Source organism: Lipophrys pholis, assembly GCF_963383615.2.
Source record: "Lipophrys pholis genome assembly, chromosome: 14".
NCBI lineage: Eukaryota > Metazoa > Chordata > Actinopteri > Blenniiformes > Blenniidae > Lipophrys > Lipophrys pholis.
The window spans coordinates 14,622,751-14,648,845 of NC_137633.1; the positions used below are offsets into that span (position 1 = coordinate 14,622,751).

Here is a 26,095-nt window from a genome sequence, read left to right on the forward strand (position 1 = left end):
AACAGACCAATCAGGAATAATAAACAATATCAGAGGGTATTTTAAACTCCAATACGACACAGGCATTGCTCTTGAGCTGATGCCAACAATTACATTGTAATATTTCATTTTAGGAAAATATTAACATCCGTTCGGATTCATTTCCAATAAATATCACAACTCTTCTTGTGCTACTTATATGCTTTTTGATATTTTTTTCCATATATAAAAGGCATTGGTTGGGCCTTACTTCATCTGATAACTAAATTATTTACACTTTCTCTAAACTTTTTTTAATGGAAAAAAAAAAAAAAAAAAAAAAACATGCTTGGAAAAGAGGCATTCTTCTGACCCCCAGACCTGCGGTCACCTGCTGTTTTGCCACAACTGAAAGACACTGCAACATGAAATATATAGTTTAACCAGTTACAATAGAAAAAATTAATACACAAGAGTAAACAAAAATACCGGTAATGTTATTTATTATTTGATTGCAGTTATGTACAGTAATGTAGCATGAACACTGGATTTAAAACACTGTTCCCCCTCCAAAAAAAGAAAAAAAAGAAAAGAAAAGTATATTGTGAAACGAGTCACTGTGAGGTCGGCCACAATCAGAAATGATTCCGTTTCCCTCCTGGAGAGAGGCTGAGGGGGCACTGAGTGACGCAGGTGAGATAGAAGCGTCCATGCAGCGCCCCGTCCCAGACCGCACCTCTCTTATCAGCCTATGGAAAAGGAGGAGGAAGGAGTGACAAAGGCCAGGGCTTTGGGTGTGATAAGGAAGGGCCTAATGTCCTGCTTTTGCCCCGGCTCACACCGTGACCGAGGCCATCCAGAGGCCAGGTGTCGACCACAAGCCGAAAAGCCTTCCAAAGCCGATGTCTTCGCACACAGGTGATCTGACCCTGTGCTGGCAGATATACAGAAAGCTGTTGTGTATTTACACGCGGTCGCTTTGGGGCGGTGAATGGAAGGAAGAAAGTGAGAGACGGAGAGAAACAGAAGGTCAGGTGAAGTTCAGGGCAAGTTTTTTTTTTTTTTCCTTCTTCTGCCGTCTCACACTGCAGGAAAGCGAAATTGCTTCCGGATCTCGGTATCCACCCCTGCATAGTTCAGTGTTCCTACCCTCCCCGCCTCCTCCTTGTCCTCCCTCTTTCCTCCCATTCATCCTCCCGTCTTAACGGTTTTGTCTTTTGCTCCACTTCTAATCTTTATCTCGCTCTTTGTCCTCATTCTGGCGGTCTGGCAGGCGGTCCTGCTGGGTGGCATGGCACAGGGTGACGATGTCTGTCGGGAAGCAGTCTTTGAGCAGGATACCTCGGTCTCGCTGGCAGTCGAGCTCGCCAATAAAACCATACCAGTAGATCACAAGGCCTGGACCAAACCTGCAGAGCATGACAAAAGAAACAAAGCCAGGGACTTGTTAGTACATCACCGCTGTCATCTACAGGGATTTTTCAAGTAGCTAACAAGTGCTACAGCTGTTTCAAATACAGATCTGCAACGTGCTTACGGCTGTTGACTTTGGGTTTGGCAATCATATTAAAAAAAAGAAAAAGAAAAAAAAAAGCAGGAATAAGTTAGTGAAGAGACAGAAAAATGGGACATGGGTGTGATGGACCGATGAGAGACGATGCGGCTTAGGTATTTTTGTTTGATCGTGCTCCAGGAAACTTGAAAACAAAAACACTGCCAAGGAGATAGAGATCTTTCTGACGGAGTGATACACACTCGATCACATTACAATGGCAAGTGAAATAACAATGATCTATGAAATAACAAAGAACTACACCGTGGCCCCGCGGATCCTGTCGTCGGAGCTTTCTGGCACTGAGCAGAGCGCGCAGAGTTCAACACGGAGTCTGGGACTGAAAACACACAGCATCTGGCGGATAATGTTGGCCAGTCTATCAGTGTCCAGCTGTTTCATTCACACTCACTTTCAAAGCAGAACTCAATTTTCCTTACTTGGCATACATTTCAATTCGTAGAGGGTATTAAAAAAAAAAAAAAAGAAAAGAAGAGCAAAGCAACCCAGTAGTCATATTCATAATTCTTAAATATAAACTTTTTTTTCCTTTACTCATCATTTTGCAGCTATTGTTCGAGGCAGACAGAGTCGGAAAGATCTGCTGGAACATGCAGACACAATTAAAACGGAGGTTTTCTTCACTGAATGCGCAACGTTGTCTCACTTCTTTTCTTCACACAAGGAAATAAATCATCTTTGAAGCTATTTATTAAGCCCCAAAGAGCCACCGGTGGCCCCGCTCTGCCTCATATAGATCATGCCGATTCTTTGAACATTAGCCACCATGCATAAAGACTTGTCACAGTTGAACTCGGAGTGGAAGAGCACTTCGGCTCCCACGTGGAAGACCAGATTCAGGGGGCTGACAGTCCTCCGGTCCCAGATACTCTATCCTCAGACAGTTAACAATGTTGTGGGGGGCCTCCGGAGACCTAGACAGGAAGCCGGCCAAAGGGCCACAGCAGAGGTTCAGCTCCAAGGTAAAGTACATAAAAGCTTGAACCTGTGATCAATCACTTCACATTTCAGATTTCTGACACGAGCACGTTGTGGTTTCTATTCTAATAACGATTATGAAAATCCCGAGCATTTTGTGCAGGTGTAATTTATGGGATTAATATAAATGCCGAGACGGTTGAACTTACATCTCTGACAAGGTATTGTGACCACATAAATTATAAATGCGAGCGCAAGTCTCAGCTGTTGTGGCATTGTCAGCTCGACATGTGCTGCGCTGCGTTGGCTGGGCCTTGAGGCAGTGCATGTTCTACATACAGCACTTGTATGGAGACAGACACATGTACAAGAAAATATGTGGCTATACATGTGCACCCCTCCTTCCATGAGGCCCTCGCAGCAGTACATGCTCCTGCACCCCGTCCCCGCATTCTGCGTTTTACAGTGTGTGATTTACGGCGCTCTATCTATGAGCAAACAGGCCCAAGACCAACAGCCCAGGAGAAAGCCCGCAGATACACACTGCAAGTTCACCACAATGTCACACACACACACACACACACACACACACACAGCTCAGGATCTCGGCGCTGCACAAAGCTAAAGCCCCCCCCCCCCGAAACGCTCGTCATTTCCACGCTCCACTGCTGCACACGGCCAACTCTTAATATGGAAATGTTATGGAAACAAAACCTAAACATTTACATTAGACGACTTCGGAAAAGAGGTTATGCCGTTCTTTTTATTCAAGCCGCCGTGCCGTATGCATTTCCTGCGTGCTCTCCGGATGGGGAGGCGAAGTTGAAAAGGCGAGCAGAGGGAGCGCGGTCTGTGCGGAGTGGAGAGAGGCAACCTTCTGAAAAGGTTAAAACTGTACATCAACAGATAAGGCAGCGGCGCACGATACATCATGTCCCCGGTCTGTCAGGGGAGGCCGAGCACAAATTGAAACAAGCAAAATTATAAACACTGGGGAACCATGTCACCAAGGCCTTTCCATACCGTAAAGAAAATAAATGGACTTTGAATCCTACTCAGGATTAATACAAGTCAGTGCTTTAGGGAGGTTGAGGTAAAAAAATCTGGGAACTGAAACAAAAACACAGAGGGGAAAGGAACGGTCAGGGGGCTGAAACATCTTGAAAAAAAAACCCAGCATAAAAGAGAATCCAGACCCTGTAAACAGGTAATTCTGAATACACATTAAGATCCTTCAGTCTACGCGTTTCAGCATACCTTTGAAGTGTGTGCGTCGCACCACCTGGGGAAGTGAGTGGAAGTTCGCTTGAAATTTGTAGACAAATTATGGTTTATTATGTGGGCTGGCTCACTTTAACCTGGCATGTGCTTATTACACGCACAACCTCTGAGTCGGAGTCAACCATCTTCCAATAAACACCTAACTATGTAACGAGTTGGTGAAATTGTTTGTGAAATGTCGCTAATTTCGGCGAGAGGGCCACTTGACGAGCCTGGGCGTAGATTTGCGGCTGCCAGCCACGCTTTGGTTAGTGTTAATGAGCGGCTGGTGGTCGCATTTAAAGCAGGTGCCAAGCAGCTTACTACAGCAGCTTAATGAGAGCGAGGCAGTCGGGAACAAAAAAAAGCCCTGAATGGAGAAGAGGGGAGTGTTATTAGTGTTTGCCTACACACGCACACGCGCACAGCATGCCATGTCGCCAGGTCTCACATGGAGCCGCGCAGAGAAGGCGATCTCCACCTCTTAAAAATGCACAAGCCATACTTATATTAGTTACATGCAGGACAGATAAAACTGCAGTGTGAAAGTTAATAAAAGTAGAACAGAATACTAACTATAACCTTCAAAGAATGTGCAGACTTTCTCATTTTAAGGTGGTTGAAGGTCAGACAGTCCACCCTACGAGGAAAAAAAACAACAAAAAAACCCTTCAACATTTTCACTGAACTCACAGATCAAGGTTAATCTGATCTGCCACTTTTGGTGAGAAAAAGCGTTCGTGAAACTGGGGGCCGAGCACTTCTGCCAGAATGCATTACACGACATTAGGAATCACCAATAAAACCAAGGTGAATTTACGCCGGACTTTAAAAAACAACCTCACTTCACTTTACATACCACACAGAACCATTAAACAAATGCCCCGGCAGTGATTTAGACAGTGTAAGCCTCTACCTGAGGGTGAACTCTGTGTCTCCGAGGTCTCTCCACAAAGACCTCTTTGTTTTCAGCATCCATACATCAGGTCACAAGGTAGGGCCACTAAAGCTCTGCCAAACATTGGTCTTTTCTCTGCTTTCTGAAATGCAGGTTTGGAATCTGCTCAAGCCCATTTAGGACAGACAGCGCTGAGAGTGATCGCAGGGGCGGTACTGAGGTCTGAGACGCTCTGAAAGACAGAAAAAAAAAGAGGCGTGCGCATAGCAAAACACCGAAAATATGTGTAATCGTGACAAATGGCCTGTTCTTTCGAGGTCAGTATATAGACGTTCAGATAATGGTGCTGTCACGTGTTGGTGTGTGTGCAGAGTCGCGCGGTACGCTCCTGCACCCGAATACTGTACAGCGTATTTTAACATGTCATGTTGTAGGTGTTTACAGCAAGTCCGGCTTCTGTGAACTAGATATTTAAAAAGGCACTCTCCCCACAGAGGGCGTCTCAAGCAGGGAGGTAAATAATCCCCTGCTACTAACACAACACCCCGCTGTCCATAAATAACAAGAACCGAAAAGTTAACCTCTCGCAGGCAAGTTATTAACATGAGCTAAGAATAGCCCGACTTTCTTCGTCGTCTCTCCGCCTACTCCTTTGTTCTTATAAGTAAAGAAAAGTTCAATCCAACAAAGTACGTAAAAGCATAAAGGACCAATTGCTTGTTATTATTTAATAAACCCACACAAGCTTTATAATTAAGGTGGAAAAAAACGAGACGGTTCATCTCTGCCAGGGTGTGAGTGTGTGTTATAATCATGTTTTGTGTTTAACATGGACGCGTGGAGGTGAAAATTGTGAAGATGAGAAGTGTGGGAGTTCGGGTCAACTCGGTGTATTTGTGAGCCGTTTACCGCGGGAAGGAAATAATTAACGTCCACGAACGCGAGGTGGCCTTTCCAGATCCGGGACAAGACGACTCCGGTAAGCTACTTGATAATCATAGCAACCGTTTCCACCTACAAACACCCAACGAGCTGCAGTGCGACCTCACCCACCTTTGGCTCAGGAGCACAAGTGGTAAATTTTACTATGAGATGCACCACCCAATATTTGCCTACAGAAGATGGAAGGTGTGGCAATTTGGAGTGTTGGCCAGAATTTGACTGTCAAATAAGGTCTAAAACAAAATTAATTCAAACATTTATTTATTTTTTTTTGGAGAAGAAGCATAACTTTTAATAAAATTTTAATATATACAGGGCTAAGAGTTTACCGGTATACTGTAAGCAGAAGATGAAATAAACAGAAAAATACAACAAACACTATTTACAATCAGGAGTTATAGAGGTTTATATCCACGGGAATGAAGGATATCCTCTATATATAGTTACACGCACGCACGCGCACACAAAGCAATGTTATTATAACGGCATCATCTAAGCCAATGGCGTTTAACATGCAAGAACAACTGACAGAGAACAACTGATTTGCATGTCAAGGAATTTATTTTCCCAAGATCAACTTCTGATCCACTATAAGATGTTCAAAACAAACTGTCACCGTTCTAAACTGCTCACAGCTTTGAACTTACATCATCTGACATGTTTCTGCACGAGGCTGAAAAGCGTTTGTTCCAGCTATTTTCTACACAACCTTTAACTCCTATCGTCTTTAATCTCCCCCCATCACACTAAGATAGTTTCTATTCCTCACTAATTATTTTGCCAATTATCACTTTCCCTGACCTCAGTCCCTCTACAAACTCTTATCACCTCAGCCACCTTCTCACATTAACTCCAAATCTTATCACCTTAGAAACACACGATCTGACAGCTAATTGATAACTTGCCAAACACTTGATAATATGAAGGAGTGAACCAGCATCCAGCCTATTTTCGTTTAACTGCAGAAGAGTAAGAAACGGTGCTTCCTAATGCCATTTGGTCCTGGTTAAGAAGTGTTTGTACAGTACAAGGTTCCCCAAACATCTTCCAGCTGAAAGGGGGAGTCTCAATCAGTGTTTGGAACTCGTTACCTTCCTTAACTGAGCATGTCGCCTACCACATTAGCAACACACATCTGAAGGGCGAGTGTGTGTTGTGTGTGTTGTGTGCCGGTCCCGTCTCAGATCTACAGCGTCACGGTCCGACGTGCTTAGACACACTCTGGTCTGCTTTGGATGTGGAGCGAAACCAAACAAGGTGCGGTTTGGCCTCGTCTGTCTAGTGTTCAGAAGTTGGTCCAAACAGCATCCAGGACACTGCAGACGACATACCGCTCCATGGACGACAGCCCAGCAACGACATGCGAGCATCAGCGTTGCTATTGGAGTTATGTTACAACCAACTTCCAGCCCTTTTCTTTGCATTTTCACTCTTCTGCAAGCAGCACCACGCACCGACTTTTAAACATGAATGCATTAATAACAGTGTGTTTGATTCTCTGGCTGTATAAGGGTTAACCTTCAGACAGTCAGAGCTCACCTGATCTTTTCTCAGATATCGACTCCCCATCCTCCATAATGACCCTCTACATCATGAAAATGGCCTGATCTCTTCAGTTATGACACACTGAGTGGGTATTCATTAACACTTGATGCTGATGTTATTATACTCTATTATGGTGATGGCTGCAAATGGTGTCTCCTCTGCACGTACTGCACAGAACTCATGAGTAGGCAATAATTGAGTGCATGAATTCAGATGTATGTAAATATATTTTAAATGTAGAGTAACTACCGGACAGGATTAAAAGGGCTTTGATTGTATCTCATGGGGAAAAATTTAAAGAAAAAAAAAAAAATCTCCAAAGGCTTTCACTGCTTTAAAATGAGGCATCCAAGTCTCTGAAGCCAAGCGTTGACCAGAGGGCTAATTTGGAGATCTGTTGAGAGAGTCCCTCTGGCCTTCGACGTATCCCCACGTCTCCGAGTTCTGCTTGGAGACAGGAAGCTCCCCGTGGTGGTAGGGGAGCGTGCTGGGGGCTGGGAGGCTGTGCAGACAGAAAAGACTACATCGTCAGGGGGATACATGCTCCTTTAACCTGTTATTGTGAACTCCCAGCAGCCCTGGCCGATAATTGCCACCCGTCTCTGGGGGAAATGCCGGCAAAGGCAAGCAGAGGGACGGCCATTTTGTGTCTAGCACTGCTTGCCGCCCCACTCGGCTCTCGTCCTAATCCTGCCCTTAACCCTGGCGGCTAATGTGTCTTCAATTTAGGATGATCCCCCACTACAGGCACGGCCTTAATCAACAACAGTTTGCACTGTAACCCTATCTGCCCTTCCTAGGGCAGCGTCAGCCTGACCGGGCGCCTGTGGATCTGATGCGTCCAACACTGCAACAGTGTTATGTTTTTATATACATATGAAGGGATACCGTATTCATTTGTGAGGTCATTGGATACGTCTTGCACTTGGTTGTTTATCTTCCACATACGCCATTGAAATAAACCAATAAATATCTACGCGCACACAAAGCAATTGCACCAAATAATATTCACTTCAGCTCGTCACATTTATAGCCGCAAGTCATTTTACAAGGTAAACACATTAAATGACGATTGCATGCACAACAATGATCATTTTTCCCTAAACTTTACCAAACCTGGTATAAAGTTAGCTCACACTAAACATGAATTCTTAAAGCTCCTTATTCAAGTCTGAAAATGTGATATTATGCAGTATCACATCAGCATCATGCTTCGTGATTCAGGCTGAATCAAAATTCATGGAAAGGCAGGTGTGGATGTGAGTTGTGTAGGCCCTCCTGGCCTCTGCATCCATGAGCACAACCCTGCCCCAAAATTAGAGTGTGGTCTCTAATGTCTCCCTGAGAGGAGGGAAAAAAAAAAAAAGAAAAAACAGGCCTGGCTTTCGTCCAAGTCAGCACCTTTGGAAGTGCAGTCGTGTTACCACCACTAAATCAACATGTCAGCGCCCGGCCCAGTGAACTTCTTCACCCAGACTCCATAGCTTACAGCTACCCCACACACCTAATGAATTGGTGTGAATGTCTATCTGTCCGCTGAAGTGAAACGAGGAAAGGACGTATGAGGAGTCATTTAAAAAAAAAAAAAAAAAAGAAGAAAATTTTTTTTTCTTTTTCAGCAGCTACATCGGACATTAGCAGTCCTGCGGTATGATTATCATCACCGGTATTACTCCAATTACTTGAATGAAAACTGCGGCTGTGGCTAAGCAGCCAGTGCCAGGTTAAGGTATCATCGCCATCAACCTTGGCCTCTGTGTCCAAAATGGAACTGTCCCAGTTTGGAGGGGGGGGTCTGGAGACGGACACAGGCGAAGGGCCACAGAAATCCGTGTGCTTACTCGGCAGTCTGTTTACATTCCTGAGGGTAATTTTAGCCCCCGGGGGGGGGGGGGGGGGGGAGAAAAGCAGGGGGGGTCGACATGTCGTTGGGGCTTGTCAGTGTTCGACAGGCCAGCCGGCGCAGGGGCGGCACCTGGACATCTGGGTGGTACGTAAGTACACATATATACACATACCTCCCGCAGGAAAATCACTGGAACCTATCAGTTATCTGTGTTTCAGTCACTTATTTAGGTTGGCTTTGGTATTAGCTTCTCTAAAAAAAAGTCAACGAGCATCTTACATGAAATAATATCGGTGAATGTGTTGTCTGTGACCGTCCAACCAAACAGAAACGCGTGCCGACAAGGCTGCCTTGTGTGACATCCTAAAGTAAGGGTGGAGTCATGCTAAAAGGCCCACCACAGAGCAACATTAGTTTTGGGCAACACAGGATATCCCCAATGATTCTGCCCATGGTCTGTAGTGCAAATCTAATTTTATCGTAGTTTTAAAAAATTTACTAAGCAAACAAAGTAATAATCCCGGCTTCTGTACACGCGCAGGCATTTGTGTTTTCACTACTCCCAGCCCAGAGTATCCCTTCAAAGGCCAAGCAAGCAAAATGTCCGGGGGTCTCGTGGTGTTTGTGTGTCAATGCATGTGTAATGGAGAAGTCGAGAGAGCGATAGAGAGATAGCGAAAGAGGGAGGGAGGGAGAGAGAGAGAGAGAGAGACCCAGAGCTTATCGAAACTAATTAGGCGAGGGATCAGGATGGAAGTTAAATACTGGGCTACATGTAATGAAAGAAGCAGAGTCGGGGACATCTAGGGGTCAGGCCCACACCAAACAGTGGTCCTCAGGCAATCTGGTATTGATTTTCACTCGTTTGGGGATGAAGGTGGATGAGAGGGAGGGAGCGATGAAGAGCGAGAGAGAAGGGGAGAGGCGGCAGGGCAGAGTCTAAGGGTCTCGCGAGTTGTCAACTTGACAGTTTAACCCCTTTTGGAGTAGAACAAACAAACAGAAGGATCTCCTGGGCTGACAGCGTTGATCTGTCATAGCGATGACACTGCAAAGCCGCACACAATGCCCACACAGGAGAAGAGGAGAAAGGAGGGAGGGCGAGTGGATACAGATATGCACAGGCACATTCCTTAAGCTGAAGAAGATAGGACTGTGCTGTGCTCACCTTAAAAAAACAAAAAACAAAAAATCTACAGTGAGTCAATCTGAGGTGTAGTTAAATTTAGGAATAAATCGTGAGTAAAAGACAAACTTTTTTTATTTTTATTTAATTTTTTTTAAATGAATGTGTTTTTTGCAAGTTATGATGAAAGAGCTTACTGTTCCAAAGTGGAACTTCGAGGTACATTTTGGCCTTTCGCAGTGTACAAAAGTCTCGCAATTCAAGACATTACAGTATTGGCGATTATTCATAAGCACACATACGCACACAGATGTCAGTGCTCCTCTCTTGTCACTCAGACTGGGCAGCCCGTCACCCGGAGCACCTTCCCTCTCATGTCCATAAACACTTGAAGACCCCTTTCACTCTTCTCTCAGAGCGCCTCATCGCTTTGTCACATTGCCAAGGGGGACTCCATTAGCCTGGCCAACTCTCACTTATACTTATACACACACACACACACACACACACACACACACACACACACACACACACACACACACACACACACACACACACACACACACACACACACACACACACACACACACACACACACACACACACACACACACACACACACACACACACACACACACACACACACACACACACACAGAGACAGGGGAAGGCTGATACTCACAGCTCAGGCTGTCCACATCAAATTAGAGTGGCCCCTATTGTCCCCATTACGGCCCGGGAATGCTCTATCATGACGGATGCTACGGGGTCCCTCACTTGTCAGAAGTTGTCAGACAGACAGGAGTCTGGATACACACAGCTGACAGGTAATCTTAATGTCTTCAATTAGCCCAATTAGGCCTGTCATAAACAATTCGATAAGTGTTCCACCAACACAAACAGATAAACGCACGCACAAGCGCACAGGAGAACGCACGCACTCACACACACACACACACACACCATGGTCTGCAGGGTATTAATGAGAAGGGTAATGGGTATATCAGTGGACGGTTGACTTGTTTTTTGGTTTCAGGGAGGGGTGTGTCCCCATCCCGGGCTCTCAGCTGTGCACTGCTGGCTGCTACCTGGTCACTTCAAATTGTACTATCTCCTTTCATTAGCACATCGCTGGCTGAGAATCTGAAAGGCCGTGACAAAATTCATTTGAGACGAGTGGGAGCAGATTGCCTGAAGCAGGTGCTATAAGGGAGATAAAACAAAAGCAGCACCTTTGTGAAGCTGTGTGTGTGTGTGTGTGTGTGTGTCCACCGACGTGTGTGTATCTCATCTGTGTATGTGTGTGTGTGTGTGTGAGAGAGGCTTTTCCCTGGTATTCACATTCTGTTCTTTTCCTTGCTATGGTAAATGGGTAATGACACAAAAGTGCTTTTTGGAAGAAAAAAAAAAAAAAGAGAAAAGGCACTAGAAGAATCGGCCCAGTGCACATTCAAGAGCGTTTACCAAGCTGCGGAGAAATCTAAATATTATTTCGAGTGTGACTAAACAGGCCAACACCTTTCTGTGCTGAGAATGTGGGAGAGCTAACGTTGTTTGATTTGGTCTCAGCTGTATGATATCTTATCGCTAAGCAAAGGTGACACCCGCACTACATCCTCAGGTTTTTTTTTTTTTTTTGTCCGCTAAACCAGTTCTTTAATTCATTTATTTGCATCTGCTACCAGTTTCGTTTCCCCTCTGGATGCAGAGCATGTTTCAGGGTACAAGCTAATGTTTAAAACAGAGGTTCCACAGTTTGCAAACACGAGAGCCGAGAAAGTTAGCATCAATATTTGAACAAGAACTTCAACATCAACACGGCCTTGATCTTATGTACAGGGGCCTTGAAATGCCCCACATCAAGCACAAACACTGACACTTTCAATGCTGTACTCGTCTCTGGGCATTCAGGGCTGAGGGGGGGGGGGGGGGGGGGGGGAGATGTCCAAAATATAATCAAAACAGAAGAAAACAAGTTAAAAACCGAGGCAATATTCTGAATGGTGAAATCCCGAGGCTCATTTTCATTCGAGGAGTCAACCTGGGACAAGAACACAAAGACAAACCCACTGCTATCAACAAGATCTGTGATGGACCTCTGAATCTACTTCTGATCCTCACCTCAAGTGACGGCTACAAAACCATCCCAGAGAAGAAGAAGAAAAAAAAAAAAAAGAAAAAAAAAAAAAGAGAGGAAAGAAAGAGAAAAGCCGTCACCGGGAAGTTGTAATAGGAAATTGCTTTTGGCAACTATTTGTTCAAGCACCAGATTTTTTTCGTCTTTATGCCAACCCAGCGAGCCCCCATTGGAAAACAGGGCAGGTCCCCCTAATGAGTAATCTATTTCAAAGCAGTCGTGTCTGGGCATGACAGTTTACTGAGAGGCTTGAAGAACTGGTAATTACCAGTGTTACGGGGCAATTAATGCATATTACACTGCGGCACTCATGGCGGTGACTGTCAGCTCCCCAATAAAAATGAGCACTCTTCAGCTAAAGGGTGACATTAATTGGGCCCTTAATGACTATGCAGAGGAACCAAGCCAAATAGGAACAAAACAGGGGACTCGCTCTGACACTAGCAGAGGGCTGGAAATTGGACTAAAAATGAGATTAATTGCTGTTTAGAAAAAAAAAAGAAGGGAAAATGTGGTGAGGGGAAGGGGGGGGAAAGAGGCTGGAATTATAGGGTGCAGAGAGCAAGAACGGTTCATACAGATGACAATTCAATTAAATATTTTATACTGTATTTCCTATACCTTTATATAAAAAAAAGAAAAAAAAGAAAAAAAAGAAAAAGCATAGATAGGCCCCAGGCCTATTTTGAAAGCTTGGTCCTGACATGCAGCTCATAACATAGAGCGTCACACCTACATTTCCAAAAAGCCCTTCTAGAATTTTCCTCTTAAGTGAAAAGCTTCTTCTTCACATAACACAAGAATACATATAGCTGCAAATGTAAAGGGAGTCGTGGTAGTGCACAATGTGCAAGAGAAAAATCATCTCGAGAAGAAAGTACTGAGCATTTCGAGGCTACACAGGTTTCTATAAAGCTGAGGTCTTTTCATATGTGTTTCCACTTAAAACATCCATTTATATAAAAAATAAATAAAAAAAAACCCTTAAGGAAAGCTTTCATTAAAAGTAAATCCACCAAATTGCAGGCCATCCACCCCCAGAAATGTTTGTTTAGAAGGAGATCAAGGATGTGGTGGAGACATGAAGTAATTCTGATTAATGTTGCTAAAGCAAGGCACGTACTCAACACCACCTGAATATGCAAACCCCAAATCATAAAAATATCAGCATGCAAAACATGCCGTCATTTGCATACATTTTTGATTCTGGATTTCCTTCCTTTTTAAATATGCAGTTAGAAATAGTCCAGCACTGCCTCTTGCGCTGTCACGCTGCATACTCACACTGTCATTGGTCCTGATAGAACTCTTCCGCTTCAAAGGGAGCTTTGCAATGGAGAGGAGAACGAGCAAATATTTGAATTGCAAAAACACATCATCTTCCGAGGGGAGAAGATTCAAGACAACTTTCTAGAGTTAAACCCACCACCCCACCCTCCCCTCCCCCACAACACCCAGCAAGCTAACCCTCTGCACACAGCACAAAAAAAAAGTCAACATATTCATAGTGTCCTCACTAATTTACCATAACCAAATTTGTGTAATGGGATATGACATATTTTAGAGGGGATTGCAGAAGGGGGAAAAAAAAAACCCAACTTTAATTTGAGTCGAGAACCATAAAATGTTTAAGCTGCTCCTGTATTTAACTGAAATCCACCATACAAATCCAGGTTCTCAGACAAGCTGACATGGGTTTGATTACGGACTGAAGTGTAATTAGCTATTTAAGTTATCCTCTGGAAGGTTGCAGCGAGCAGCACGGGCGTCCTCGCGAGCTATTTCAGCATAACTAAAGAGACCGTTGGATTCTGCGGGAGTACCTTTCCAATTAGGATTCAGCGCGGCCAGTTTATAACCATTTACATGCAAGAGCACCAGGAGAATCCACGTCGGCTTTCCAACTTTTCTTTTTCCTTTTTTTTTTTAAAATAGAACTTTCAGAGAGAGTGTGATAAATAATGTTCATGACAAATCAATAATGTGACTCAGAGCATTTTTCAAGGTATGAGCCGCTCAACTCGATGCCAGAATAAATAGAAGATTTAAGCCAAAAGTTACAAGCCTCGCCTGGAAGGCCATGAACAACATTAACACCACTAAATACCCATCTTCAGACAGATGGAAAAAAAAAAATCCATCCCTGCAAGGGGGGGGGGGGGGGGAACACTCATCTCCTCTGTTTATGATCGTAAATGTATTTACCGCCGGCTGCGAGTTCCCTTCAATTTTAAAAAAGGGAACATTTGACTATGTTGAAAACATATTAAGAAAACAGAAAAACAAAATGTACTGTAAATAAGGAACAACGAATAGTGGAGGGGGGAAAAAACTCCCCAAAACACCAAGGCTACATTTTTCTGTACATACTATAAATATAACAAACAGTTGTGGCGGCATAGTGGTGTAGCGGTTAGCACTCTTACCTCACAGTGAAAAACATCCCCAGATTGATTGGGCCTTTCTGTAAGAAACTGTATGTTTCCTCTCTGTTATTCAGTTATACAGAGAAACACTTAAGCTCCCTGTGACCCTGAATTGGATAAAGCAGTAATCGCAAATAATGTGAAAACTACCAATAATCTGATCATTTGTCCCATTTTAAATATAGAAACAACAATCCAATAAAATTAAATAAAAGATTAGGATAATTGGAAGTGATTAATGCAAATGATGTATCCTCAATTACTATTAAAACTACGCCATCCACTGTATCGACTGTTAATAAGCAAACTACGTTTCTTATTTTTTGAAACAAAAAAACTCCCAAACAAATAAAAAAATCTCTTTTCATGAAGCTTTTGGTGAAGTTTCGCTATATTTTCTCATTTTTTCTTCCCGTTATACATTTGTGAGACTCAGCGTGTATTTGAATTTTCAGATTTATAACATTAAGAGCAAATGTATATCAAGAGGACATTAAAAAAACACACAAAGGCCACTTCAAAAAGCTATTAACCAGCCACAAATGTGACACTGTATTCAATTATCATTATAGTGTAATATTATTACACTATTGACCAGTCAGTATTGGCTTTGTTCCTTTTGAAATGGCCAAAATTACTATGTTAATGGAAAATGCTACGTTATTCGCCATCATTACGCCAACAGTTACCGCAAACCGTTGCGGATGTGTATTTCGTGCAAAAATAGGATGAACACCATTGTAGAATACAAGTCCACCGGTGATGCTGAATGTGCCGCCTCAATACGTTGCCTACGTCACAGTTCCCAACGGTCTCTGCTCGCCTGTGGCCTCAACTTCATGTGAACTGCCAGCCTGAGTGCAGACAAGTTGGAGACAGGCCTGAGCCCAAATCAAACGCGAATGATGGATGGCTTTACTGCACAATGACCTCTGTCACTGAGTTCTTGCCCTAAATCAATGCTGGCGATAAGGGCCCTGCGCCAGCACTCACCTTGGTATGTTCACCAACAGACCTTATCTGTGGCAGGAGGAAGTATGAGTAATAACTAAAGACAAGCTACGACAAAACCACTAACCCCACCTTGTCAAACATAATTTACAATGTATATCCCTCCCCCTTTTCTGCTGCTGTTAAACAGTAATTATGAGAACCAAAGAGATTTGAGACCATGGGTTTGGAAGATTAACCTGTTATATGACGGCGGGAGAGCTTTTCACATGTCTGCGGTGCGAGCGGGGACTATTTTTCTAGCAGGACGCGGAGAAACCAAGCGCCGGTATATCTTATCCTTGTTATGCTAGCATGCGCGCAGCCATTCATTCACAACATTATGAGCGAGAACTCTACATTTCAGCGATGTCAGGTCTGTGTGGTGGAGCCAAACTTTCAGTGATGCACACAGGGAGAGGTCGGAGGCTGGAGTTGAAAAGAAGGGTTGACAGGAAGTAGAAGCAAAGACCTTTTGAAGATTACCGCATTGAGAACTTCTCAGACCTTTTAGTAGTTTTTCATTCGACACTGTGTGTGATAAAGTGTGTGTGCGCGTGCGTGTGCGCGTGCGTGTGCGCGCGTGCAACGAGAGTGAACATGCTTCCAGGCAGTCGCATCAAAAAAAGGGGAGAGAGACCAAACATGACATCAAATGTTGCAATTAGCTGACCCCTTTCTCTCAGAGTCACAGTTTGAGAAGCCCAGCCTTTAAAACTCTGATTAAAATATGTTTGCTTTCTCATTCAAAATGACATTTGACAAGGTTAGTAATATTTCAACTAACTGCAAAAACATTCTTGCAGACGTAATCCGTTTTTTTTTTCCCATCACTTTGCAGGGGCGCAGGTAACCTCAGTGTAAGTTTCCCATGAACTCAGTCCTACAATTTGAAAACAAAACTGCCGGGAGAGAGGGGGAAGAAAAAAAAGAAAAAAGAAAGAAAGACGGAGCGGTTCAAAGTTTCACTCAACTGTGTTTGGTTTCACCCGGGCAGCTGAAACTAAATGTTTTCTGATCATTATTCAGAGCATTTATCCCCTTTTCTAATTCAAACCACAGTGACTACTTTAAACAGAACCAGTAGTCTTTTCTCGAACAGCGGGCTCGAGGGGGCGACGACTGTCAGCAGCTCTGAGGATACAGTTCCTCAAACTGCTAAATCCCTTCATCGCCAAATTAGACGAGGTGCAGCTCGTGAGCGCGGCGATCTGTCCGATGGAAACGTTATATAAAAGCACAGAAAAGCTGCGATTTAACGGTGCACGACAGAGTATATGAGCAACACTGTTTCGCAAGGCGATGCGGCAGTAACGACTTCGTGTCAATTGAAAAGTTGGGGGAACCTAAATAAACAAAAAGGCCAGTCTTCAAGTCCTGACAAAACTTGTTGAAGACAAGCGATGAAAAAGGCGACGGGGGGGATCAGAGATGGTCAGCCCAAAACTCCGTCTGACGTTAATAGTTTTCACATCCGTTCCAGTCGCGCAGAAAGAGGATGTGAAGTGTCGGGCCGGACAGTGAGCCGGCCTGGGCTGAGCTGCAGCTGTGCTCAAATGGAAGTGGCACTTTCTATCAGGGGCCTTTCACCAGACAGCTCTATTCTGTCCGCTCGCTGGTAACCTCCATGACACGCGGACACTCTTTGCAAAAAATAAGAGTGGTCATTTAAAACACACAGCCGTCATTGAAGAGACAGACTCCGGGTTTAACATGGAAGGGGGGGGGGGGGATTCATGGTGCGAACTTGCCAGCTGATAGAGATATCACTCAAAATGAGAAATAGATTTTTCTGACATATCTGTGGCAGCCGATCCAAAGGGGGCAAGCCAAGGCCTCCAACTCTACAAAGAGTTTATATTTCACTTATTCAGAAAATGTGTGCCTCCGTTATCTTACATCTTTCTTAAGGAACAAGGATTCAGGACTACTTATTGCAACTTTCTGCTGATGAAGAAGTAATAATCGGTTGGAATTCGGGTCTTGGTAATTACCTTCCTAACTCCTTCAGATTGTGTCACAAAGTTAGTTTCACCACAGTCTATACCGGCGTTATTAGCAGTCATTTTGTGAGTCCACGCGTAATCGAGGCTGTTTTAATGGGACACGGCGACCAGATGCACTTTTGCTTTAAATCGTTTATAGACCTGACAAGAGTTTGTGGAGACAAATCTGTTGCTCTGATAGATCTTGTACATTAACCCCCAGAATTGATGAGCAAAAATCAGAAGGTCAGCACATGGACACAGGCTCCTCATGTGTCTCTGATTACACACCCCCATTGAAGGCTGGGCCAGCAGAGATGTTTAAGCTATCAGGCAATCAGACCGCCGAGAGACGTGAAACTCAAACCAGAGACGGGAGAGCGAGAGGGCTGCCTGGGAACCGAAAATGGGGGAAGAAGGTTCTGACGAAGCTTAACAAATGCCAGGCGAGAGAGAAAAGACTCTGATGTCCTTGTATCTGTTTCAGTGTTTCTGCCAACAATGCAGTTAGGCAAATTAATACAGACTTTAAAGCACAGTTCAGAGAAAATGAAGACAATTTCACCTGTTATCCAAATGGATTTACTGATTTATCGCTTACATTTAATCAGACATAGCTGTTACAAGCCAAAACAGACAGACTTGATCATGAAGCATATTTTACAAGAGAGACGAGCCTATAGAAAAAAAATAATAATAGAGAAATGCTACACAATGAGGGTTTAGAGCAGGGGTTCAGAGGTTTTAGTTCAGGAGCCACAAACAGCCACATTTCAACCTTAGTGGGTCGGACCGGTAAAATAGTGTCATAATATTTTATCCTTTTATTATATCTACTGATATTTTTCAAAATCGCAACATAAAGCCAATATTCATGATAACTTTTGTTGCAAAATACAGTGAAACGTCGATAATAAAACCTTCTATAACGGCTGCATTTTTAAAAAAAAACAAAACAAGAACTTTAACAATGTTTCATTGAAATGTTCTGCTTGCCGGTTTGGTGGGACGGATTGGAGCCTCTCATAAACTACTTTTGGCCCACAAGCCTCACGTTTGACAATCCTGCGTTAGACCATTCACTGGCAATTCAAATGGTTTTGGTGTCATTTCAACTTTTTTTTTTTTTCTTTCAATGCCTATTTCTGTTTGTTTGCAAGATTTTTGACACTCTGTTATTAACATCTGAATCTATTATATTGTTTAGGATTAATTCTTTCTCCGTTTTTTTTATTACAATAAAATTGTTTTTCTATACGCATAAATCATACAAAACTTTTTAGATTCATTTAAATAAACACAGAAGTCATTCTGAGACATAATCCATATTGTACCACTGACATCTGTGTATGCACATGCACTCAATGCTTTTGTTTATCGGCTGTATATATGGGACCACATTTCTGCTATGTCAGTCCCACATTACCGCTGATTACATGAAAATTAATTTATGACTGTGAGAAATAACTGCAGCTGCAAAGCGTCTAAAACGGGAGAAAACCAAACGGGGAGCTAAAATCAGAGGCAAAAAAAGGGGGAAATAAACGCAGGTGAATAGGAAAACCGAACAAAAAAAAACAAGGTTATGTGGGGGACAGCGAGCCTATAAAAAGAAGCCCAGTGTCTAGGTTATCTATAAGGAACCACTTATCACAAGCGACCAGCTCCACACAGTGACTGATGGGCCTACGCAGACCACGAGTACCAGCACATTATCTGGTACACACAGAGCTGCTCTTTAAACACAAAGGCAGAAATATGAAGCATTGTTTCCCTGCTTGTCATTTGGTAAAAATATTATATTTATTTTGGGTCTGAAATAGAAATAGAAAAGAGTGTTTACTGGTTTTGTGCCGGCAGACACACTGAGATACTGCACAGTAACACAAATTACTGCCGAGATGAATTAAACTGAACCGTTAATATGTGGCGTATAGACTCTGTTGATTTAAGGCAGAGGAGCCTTAAAAATGCACAATTTAATCTTGAATACGTCTCACTCTTCGGATTTTCTTTTACAACCCAAAACCAAACCTTTTGAAACTGTTGCAATGTTGGGATTTCTTTCAACCCTAATAGCACCCCCCCCCCCCCCCGCCCTCCTCTTTTTTTAAACTTACAACTAGTGCTAGGGATCATGGTGGAATGCTTTTCTTCAGATTTGGAAGGACATCGAAAGATTCATCTGATGACTTCTGGCCTCCTTCACCTGCCTCAGCAGTAAGGTTAAGACACGATTAAGTCTTCTAGTTGGACAGCATCAAGGTAGTTTTCAAGCAGCTGTGAAGGTGCATGAAATTAAATACTTCAGGCTGCCAGGACCCAAACATCCTCGAAATATTTTATTGGTGTTTTGTTCTCCATCTCTGTCTACTGAGCTTAAATGCAAGTCTGTAAAGAATGATTATGTGTATTAGAGGGCATAAACTATAAGATTCCAACTCATAATTACTTTTTTCTTTATAAATATCTAAAAATGTAAAGCTATTGGGCAGCAGTGAGAATGCAGGCCTCTGTGTGAAGCATCAAAAGTATGCACAATTTCCATGTCTCGGTATCAAGAAAATATTACTTCAGGTTTAACGTCACACAGAGGGTAATGGAGACCTGAAAAGCTTCTCTGGAGGTCAGGTAGCCATTTAAATTCTCCTGTTAGATTGACTTTTACAAAAGGCCCTTCTATTCCTTGCCTACTTCTCTCTTTGCTTTTGACAAATGCTGCCGACTTCTTCCTGGAATGAAACCCAGAAGGTCAATGTAGGGGGGGGGGGAGAAAAAAGAAAAAAGAAAAGGAGGTGAAAAAGGCGGCAAGACTGAGAAAATGAGGGAGGAAAAAGTGCGTCTCTGTAAGTCTGATGACATACATCGTGAAGGCTGACAAAAAAATGTACGTTCATCTTTAAAAAGTTCCATAGCAAAACAGGAATTTATGGAGTAGACATGCTTGCACCTCATTTTACTTGAGGCTTTCCTCTCCATCTCGCAGTGTCACAGGCAAGCAGGAAGACAGGAGGAGGGGGATATATCGCTGGGGTGCCGCTTTCCGTCCCGCTCCTCGTTTATACACACAGCATCCATGTCAAAGCCGCTCTCACACTCAATGGCAAATGACAAATTTGGATAATGCACACATACAACCCTACTAAAATAAATAGGAGACATGGAGGCTTAACCACAGCTAAATCCTGAGGCTGCCGCAGACCTGAGTGCGGATTACACCCCAGACGCCTTAAACAATGCACACAAATGTGCATCCTTAAAAGCATGAAATCCTTGAAGCATCAAAGCTGGCTTGTCATTTACCATTAATATTCCAAGTTGCTTGTGCTTTGGGGTGGGGTGGAGAGAGGGGGGGTGGGTGGTGGGGGGCAGCAGCATCGCACTTCTGCTTGCTGATGTGCCCTAAAACAAACACTTGCAAAGCCCTAAAGGAACCACCATTGTGGGTAGCTATTTTTCTAGCTGTGGAATATTCTACAAGAGGATGTCATAACAAAGGAAACAATAAAAGAGGCCACGTTCCTGCACTGCATGGGGCAACCATAACTGTAAATAGGAGAAAGGCTATGTCAGAGGCAAGTATGTGTTAGCAGGAACACTGTGCTTTAAAAAAAAAAAAAAAAAAACGTGGAAATAATACTACAACTGCAAATCTGCATTGAGATCAAGTGTATAAAAACAACAATTAAATATGCTTAATAGTACAGAGAGGTGTTATTTAGATATTATTATTTTTAGGCTCATTACAATTATCTAAACCACTTTTTAAAAAGAACATAAAAAAAAGTAAATAAATCCACCCTTCCTTTGTTGTGCATATCTGACAGGAACCTGAGGTAAAGTATGGTAGGGCGCAGGTCTTGGAGGTGTCATACTGTCACCCTGAAAGTGTTGGTACCTTTCCTCAGGGATGGCCCGGTAATGTCCAGCCTCATTGTATCAGCAGCAGCCGCAGCCTGTGGGCGCCCTCTCTCAGGTGACATCCCCTATCTACTCTGGCTCCATGATGTCCTTGCTGCCGAGGCTTTAATACTCTTTGCGACAATTCAAATAAAAAAGAGCCTGTATAAACTGACGGTTTGTTAGAAAAAAATAATAAATCGAAATATGTAGGAACACACGCATATGAGCAAATACATCTATTCGTATGCAAGCAGTCACTCAAGTGGAAGCAAACATATCTAAAGCAGTCAAGAAGAAAGCGATAAGACTTTTAAAAGCTGAAAAGTATAATCTGATCATTTCAATAAGGGTTGCCGACAACACAGTGTATTGTTACACCCGGGTAATTATGAATTCCTGTCGTCACCGCTTTGAGAAGTTCAACAAAAATGATGGACACGTCCATTAAAAAAATTAATTTGATGTCGCGAAGGGATTGACGTTCTTAAGACTATAACAGAATTACCACGCAATTCCATTTATAAACCTACAGCACACAGTTCCAGATATAATTGGAAAAAGTTCACAAAGAACTCAGGATGTCTAATTGCAGCTGTGTCAACTAATATAAAACATCCCATAAATCTTGCTTCTGTCTATCTATTAGCCAATGTGTCAGGCAGTATTAGCGGTGCTTTGGGAACAGTCTGGAGTGAGTCTTCAAAATCAAGACTTCCAGATTAATCATTGCATCGTGTCCATTATTTACATAAAATAAGTCCGGCAAAGGAGAAGCAAGGGCAAATCTGAATAGAAATCAATATGTGCTTTGGGCAAAAAGCAGATATTAAGGAGGAAATTATAAGACAACATAAATGAGCTCCATTGCAGGGGGTGGTTCTGAAAATTGAAGGAACAAAGAAGCCCTGTACGACATAATGCATGTTGGTGCATTCAAGTCCAAACAAATTTCAGAGTGGTCAAGCCAGATGATGTATAATGGCAAAACCAGAAGTCTTAACCCCCATTTCATATGAGGGAGAAATGAGGCATACTGTCCCATTATTTTGCTATAAATCATTTTTTGTGGACGGCTGACAGCTTTTTATCAGATCTAACCTTTTCAAGCCTCCATTAAGAGTGCTAACATTTTCAACTTTGACACATTCGCAGTGTACGAATTGCGCAGCTGATTTACTTTGGGAGGGGACGAGGTGGTGTTCATGCTCATTTTCACACAGGCCGCCTGTTATGTTGGGCATGGAAGGGTGGAAACGGGGGAAGGGAAAAAAAAAAAAGAACAGCAAAGTGAAGAAGAATATGACTATTCACATATTTCTACATTTATATTCTTAATCTTTTGTACAAATCCTTTTAACTGTTTTTGGTTGACGTGTATCGATTTTTCCTTGTATAAAATGCTATAAGCAGGGAAACCACGGGCCAAAAATAACCCCCTTATAATCTGACAGATTAATAATGAGTGGACTCTTGTCATAGAAAAGATGTTGTGAAGCAACAATGAGGAGACAAGCGTTATATCAAGAGGAACTGTTAAAGCAGCTTTTGTTACATATTGTGATTGTGCTTTGATAAGGGAGTAGTGTTAATGTTTTGACTGATTTAGATTTTTGTATTTTTTTTTTGTTCAACCCATGACACATACTGTCACGACAAAAATACCTATCAGTGATCTAAATATCTGCTAATTTATCTATCCATCAAACATCCACACTTCTCTTTCGTCTTGTCCACCATAGAGCAGATACACATACTTTACAAACAATAAAAACAGACGGGGCAATTCATCTTCCACGTCCAACTCGAGGGTCACGAAGGGGCTGAAACTGATTCCAGCTGACGATGGGTGAAGGCAGGACACACCTTGGACAGGACACTGGGCCCTCACAAAGTAAACATCGGACACACATTCACACATCTTTGGACAATTTAAAGCGGTATTGTCAAACACATTTTAGAGCTTGGGCCACATTCAGCCCAATTTCATCTTGAGTCGGCCAAAACGGTAATATATAGATATATATATCTATATATTTAAACTGCAAGGTATTTCTTTGTCGTGGTGATGAAAATGTCAAAATATTCACAAAACTAGTTATTACTGAGAATTATTACACTCTCCATATAAAGCCATTTTTAAAGAAGCCTTCTTGTGTAAAATACAGTGAAATATCCCCAAAACTTCTCCTATAGCTGTTGCATTATGCACGTTTCACAAACTCATCTTGACACCATGGCTTTGAGGCTAATGCTAGTTTGCTAGCAATGAGGTGGCAAGCATTCATACCAGCACCACCAATGTCTAAGTTTGGGTCTCAGTGTTGTGTTGGTGTCCGCTACTCGTAAAACATCTGTTATCTTTGAAATGTTCACAATTAGCTTTGTGGTTTGACGGCCGGATTGGAGCCTCTTGCGGGTTGCTTTTTGGCCACAGGCCTTATGTTTGACACCACTGACGCGTGTGTGCTTCAAATGGTGGAAAACGACGCTGCCTTTATACTTTCACGCATCTGTTACAATGGAATGAACATTTGGCATTCAATACTAAATACCGCTTTACTAGAGAAAAAAGGAAGTCAATTACAACTATGAAAATAACAATAAATAATTGCCGTAATTGTGGGAGGATATTATTCCAAAATTGACATTTTCAAGCTCTTCTAATCTTAACACTGTCCTCATCATTACTGGTGGTAGGACAGACTAAAATACAGAAGAAATGAATGCAGCGTATGGACAGAAGGCTTTGTTCATATCTGCATAAATACCTAAAGTCAAGCACAAATGAGTATAAACTCCCCAGCTGATTTCAAACATGTTTTAAGTGGGAGGAAGCTCAACAGCTAGAACATGCAAACTCCACACAGTGGCCCCCAAGCCTGGACTTAGATCAGGGATATTCTTGTTGTGGGTCTAAATGGAAACCACTGGACAAGCCGCTGTGGCTCTTTTTTTATAGCCGGTTTTGTTCCAACAACAAGGTTGGTAGTTCAATCCACATTCTTAATTTGAAGTGTCTTTGAGCAAGGACATTGAACCCCAAACTGCTCGCTACAATGGTCGAGCAGATGCTGTAAGCCATCGTTGGCGAATGGTGAAGGTGACCAACCCTGTAAAGTGTTTGAGGCTGCAGCCCATATAGCGTTTTACACCATTGCCAGCCCTGATACCTTCATCTCGAGTAAGAAAAATTAACTGGCTGGAAAATTGTCAAAATAGCTCTTAATAATCCCCAAACGTCCAATTCTACATAAAAGCAAATCATTATTATCTGCTGGCAGTCAGAATTAAATATGTGATCAGCCCGACAGACAAATAGAAGAGCAGAACCTTAACTGCTGCTTGTGGAGTTAAAGAAGGAACTCTGCCAACCATAATTGATTTAAGCACGCCATAATCAAGAAGGGGCAGTTAAGGTGGAACCACACAAGAGTCCATATTTCATTACATGCTGTGTTTAACCTTACCCACTTCTCCTAAAACACACAAGAGGCTCATTATGTGTTTAATATTCACCAGCAGGTGAATAATTTTTATGCAACTCTGATAGTTGGGCGAGATGGATCACTCAATTATCTGAACATCCGTCAGAGCAGAGGGCTCGCTGGCTCTGGAATGCCACCAGCTAAGATTGATGGCTGGAAGACACCAATAGCTGCTGCTTCACCATCTCATCCAGGCACTGGGCCTGAACACGGCGCCTGATTTGAGAGAGGACCGTTTTTCTCACCATTTCCCCCCCCCCATCCTTTCTCTTTTTTCTTGGGAGTATTGTAGGTGAAGCGTCATTACCCCTCACTCCACTGAAGAGGGGTTCATTATGGGGTTAGTGTGTTGGCAAGACTATTGTTTGGATGATAAATGCAGTTGGTGAGGGCTTTGGAGGGGAAATTAGTTATGTTTTTTTTCCCTTCCCGTCTACAAAAACATGTCCCCACTCTGCAGTGCTCGAGGGCAAACAAAGAACAATTAACACAAGCACTGGGTGAAGCAGCTCAGTTAAAGCAAAGAGGGAATTCATGAAAAATAAGCAAATCACTGCAAATGTCAATCAGGGGCAATGAAGTAATTACAAACACTGGTGTGCTTTTCCAAGGGCAGTCAAAAAGAAAACCGAAGAGTTTAGACTTACACACTGAAATCTGACTTTGAGGAATGAAGGAATGGACAAAGAGCCCAAACACCAGGCCTTCAGGCTCCAGTTCATAAACTAAAACCAACTAATGAGAAGTGAAAGGGGAATGATGTCATCCCATCTCTCTGTTGTCACCTGTTTTTCTATTGGCTTATGGTTTTGTGACTACAAAGCCCTGATGATTTGTCATCACAATGATTACGAGCACACACGCACACACCTCAGATGACAATACATAAGGCCTAACAATAACAGATGAGGCAGATTGTGAAATGTCAGCGGTAAATGTCAATTAAAATTTACAAGGGTGCAAGAAAAGGTAGCGTCTGAAGGGACTGACATTTTTTTTTTTTTCTTTCTTTGACAGTGTTTGTCTGATTCGGCCGCTTGCTGACATGATGGGATCAACTTTGTCAGTTCCTTAACACACTTGGACGTGACCGCCCCAGTGAA

At 42.8% G+C, this 26,095-nt stretch overlaps 1 protein-coding gene across 4 annotated transcripts in view; it reads right to left on the reverse strand.

Moving 5' to 3' along the window:
- Positions 1-445: 445 nt before the first annotated feature.
- The window catches only part of cdin1 (CDAN1 interacting nuclease 1), a 55,432-nt gene continuing 29,782 nt past the window's right edge, over positions 446-26,095 (reverse strand). For all 4 annotated transcript variants that reach the window (XM_080479371.1, XM_080479369.1, XM_080479372.1 and 1 more), the window contains one exon: positions 446-1,367. In XM_080479371.1, coding sequence (XP_080335497.1) covers positions 1,187-1,367 — 181 coding nt within the window. In that variant the 3' untranslated portion in view covers positions 446-1,186. The remainder of the gene's footprint in view (positions 1,368-26,095) is intronic.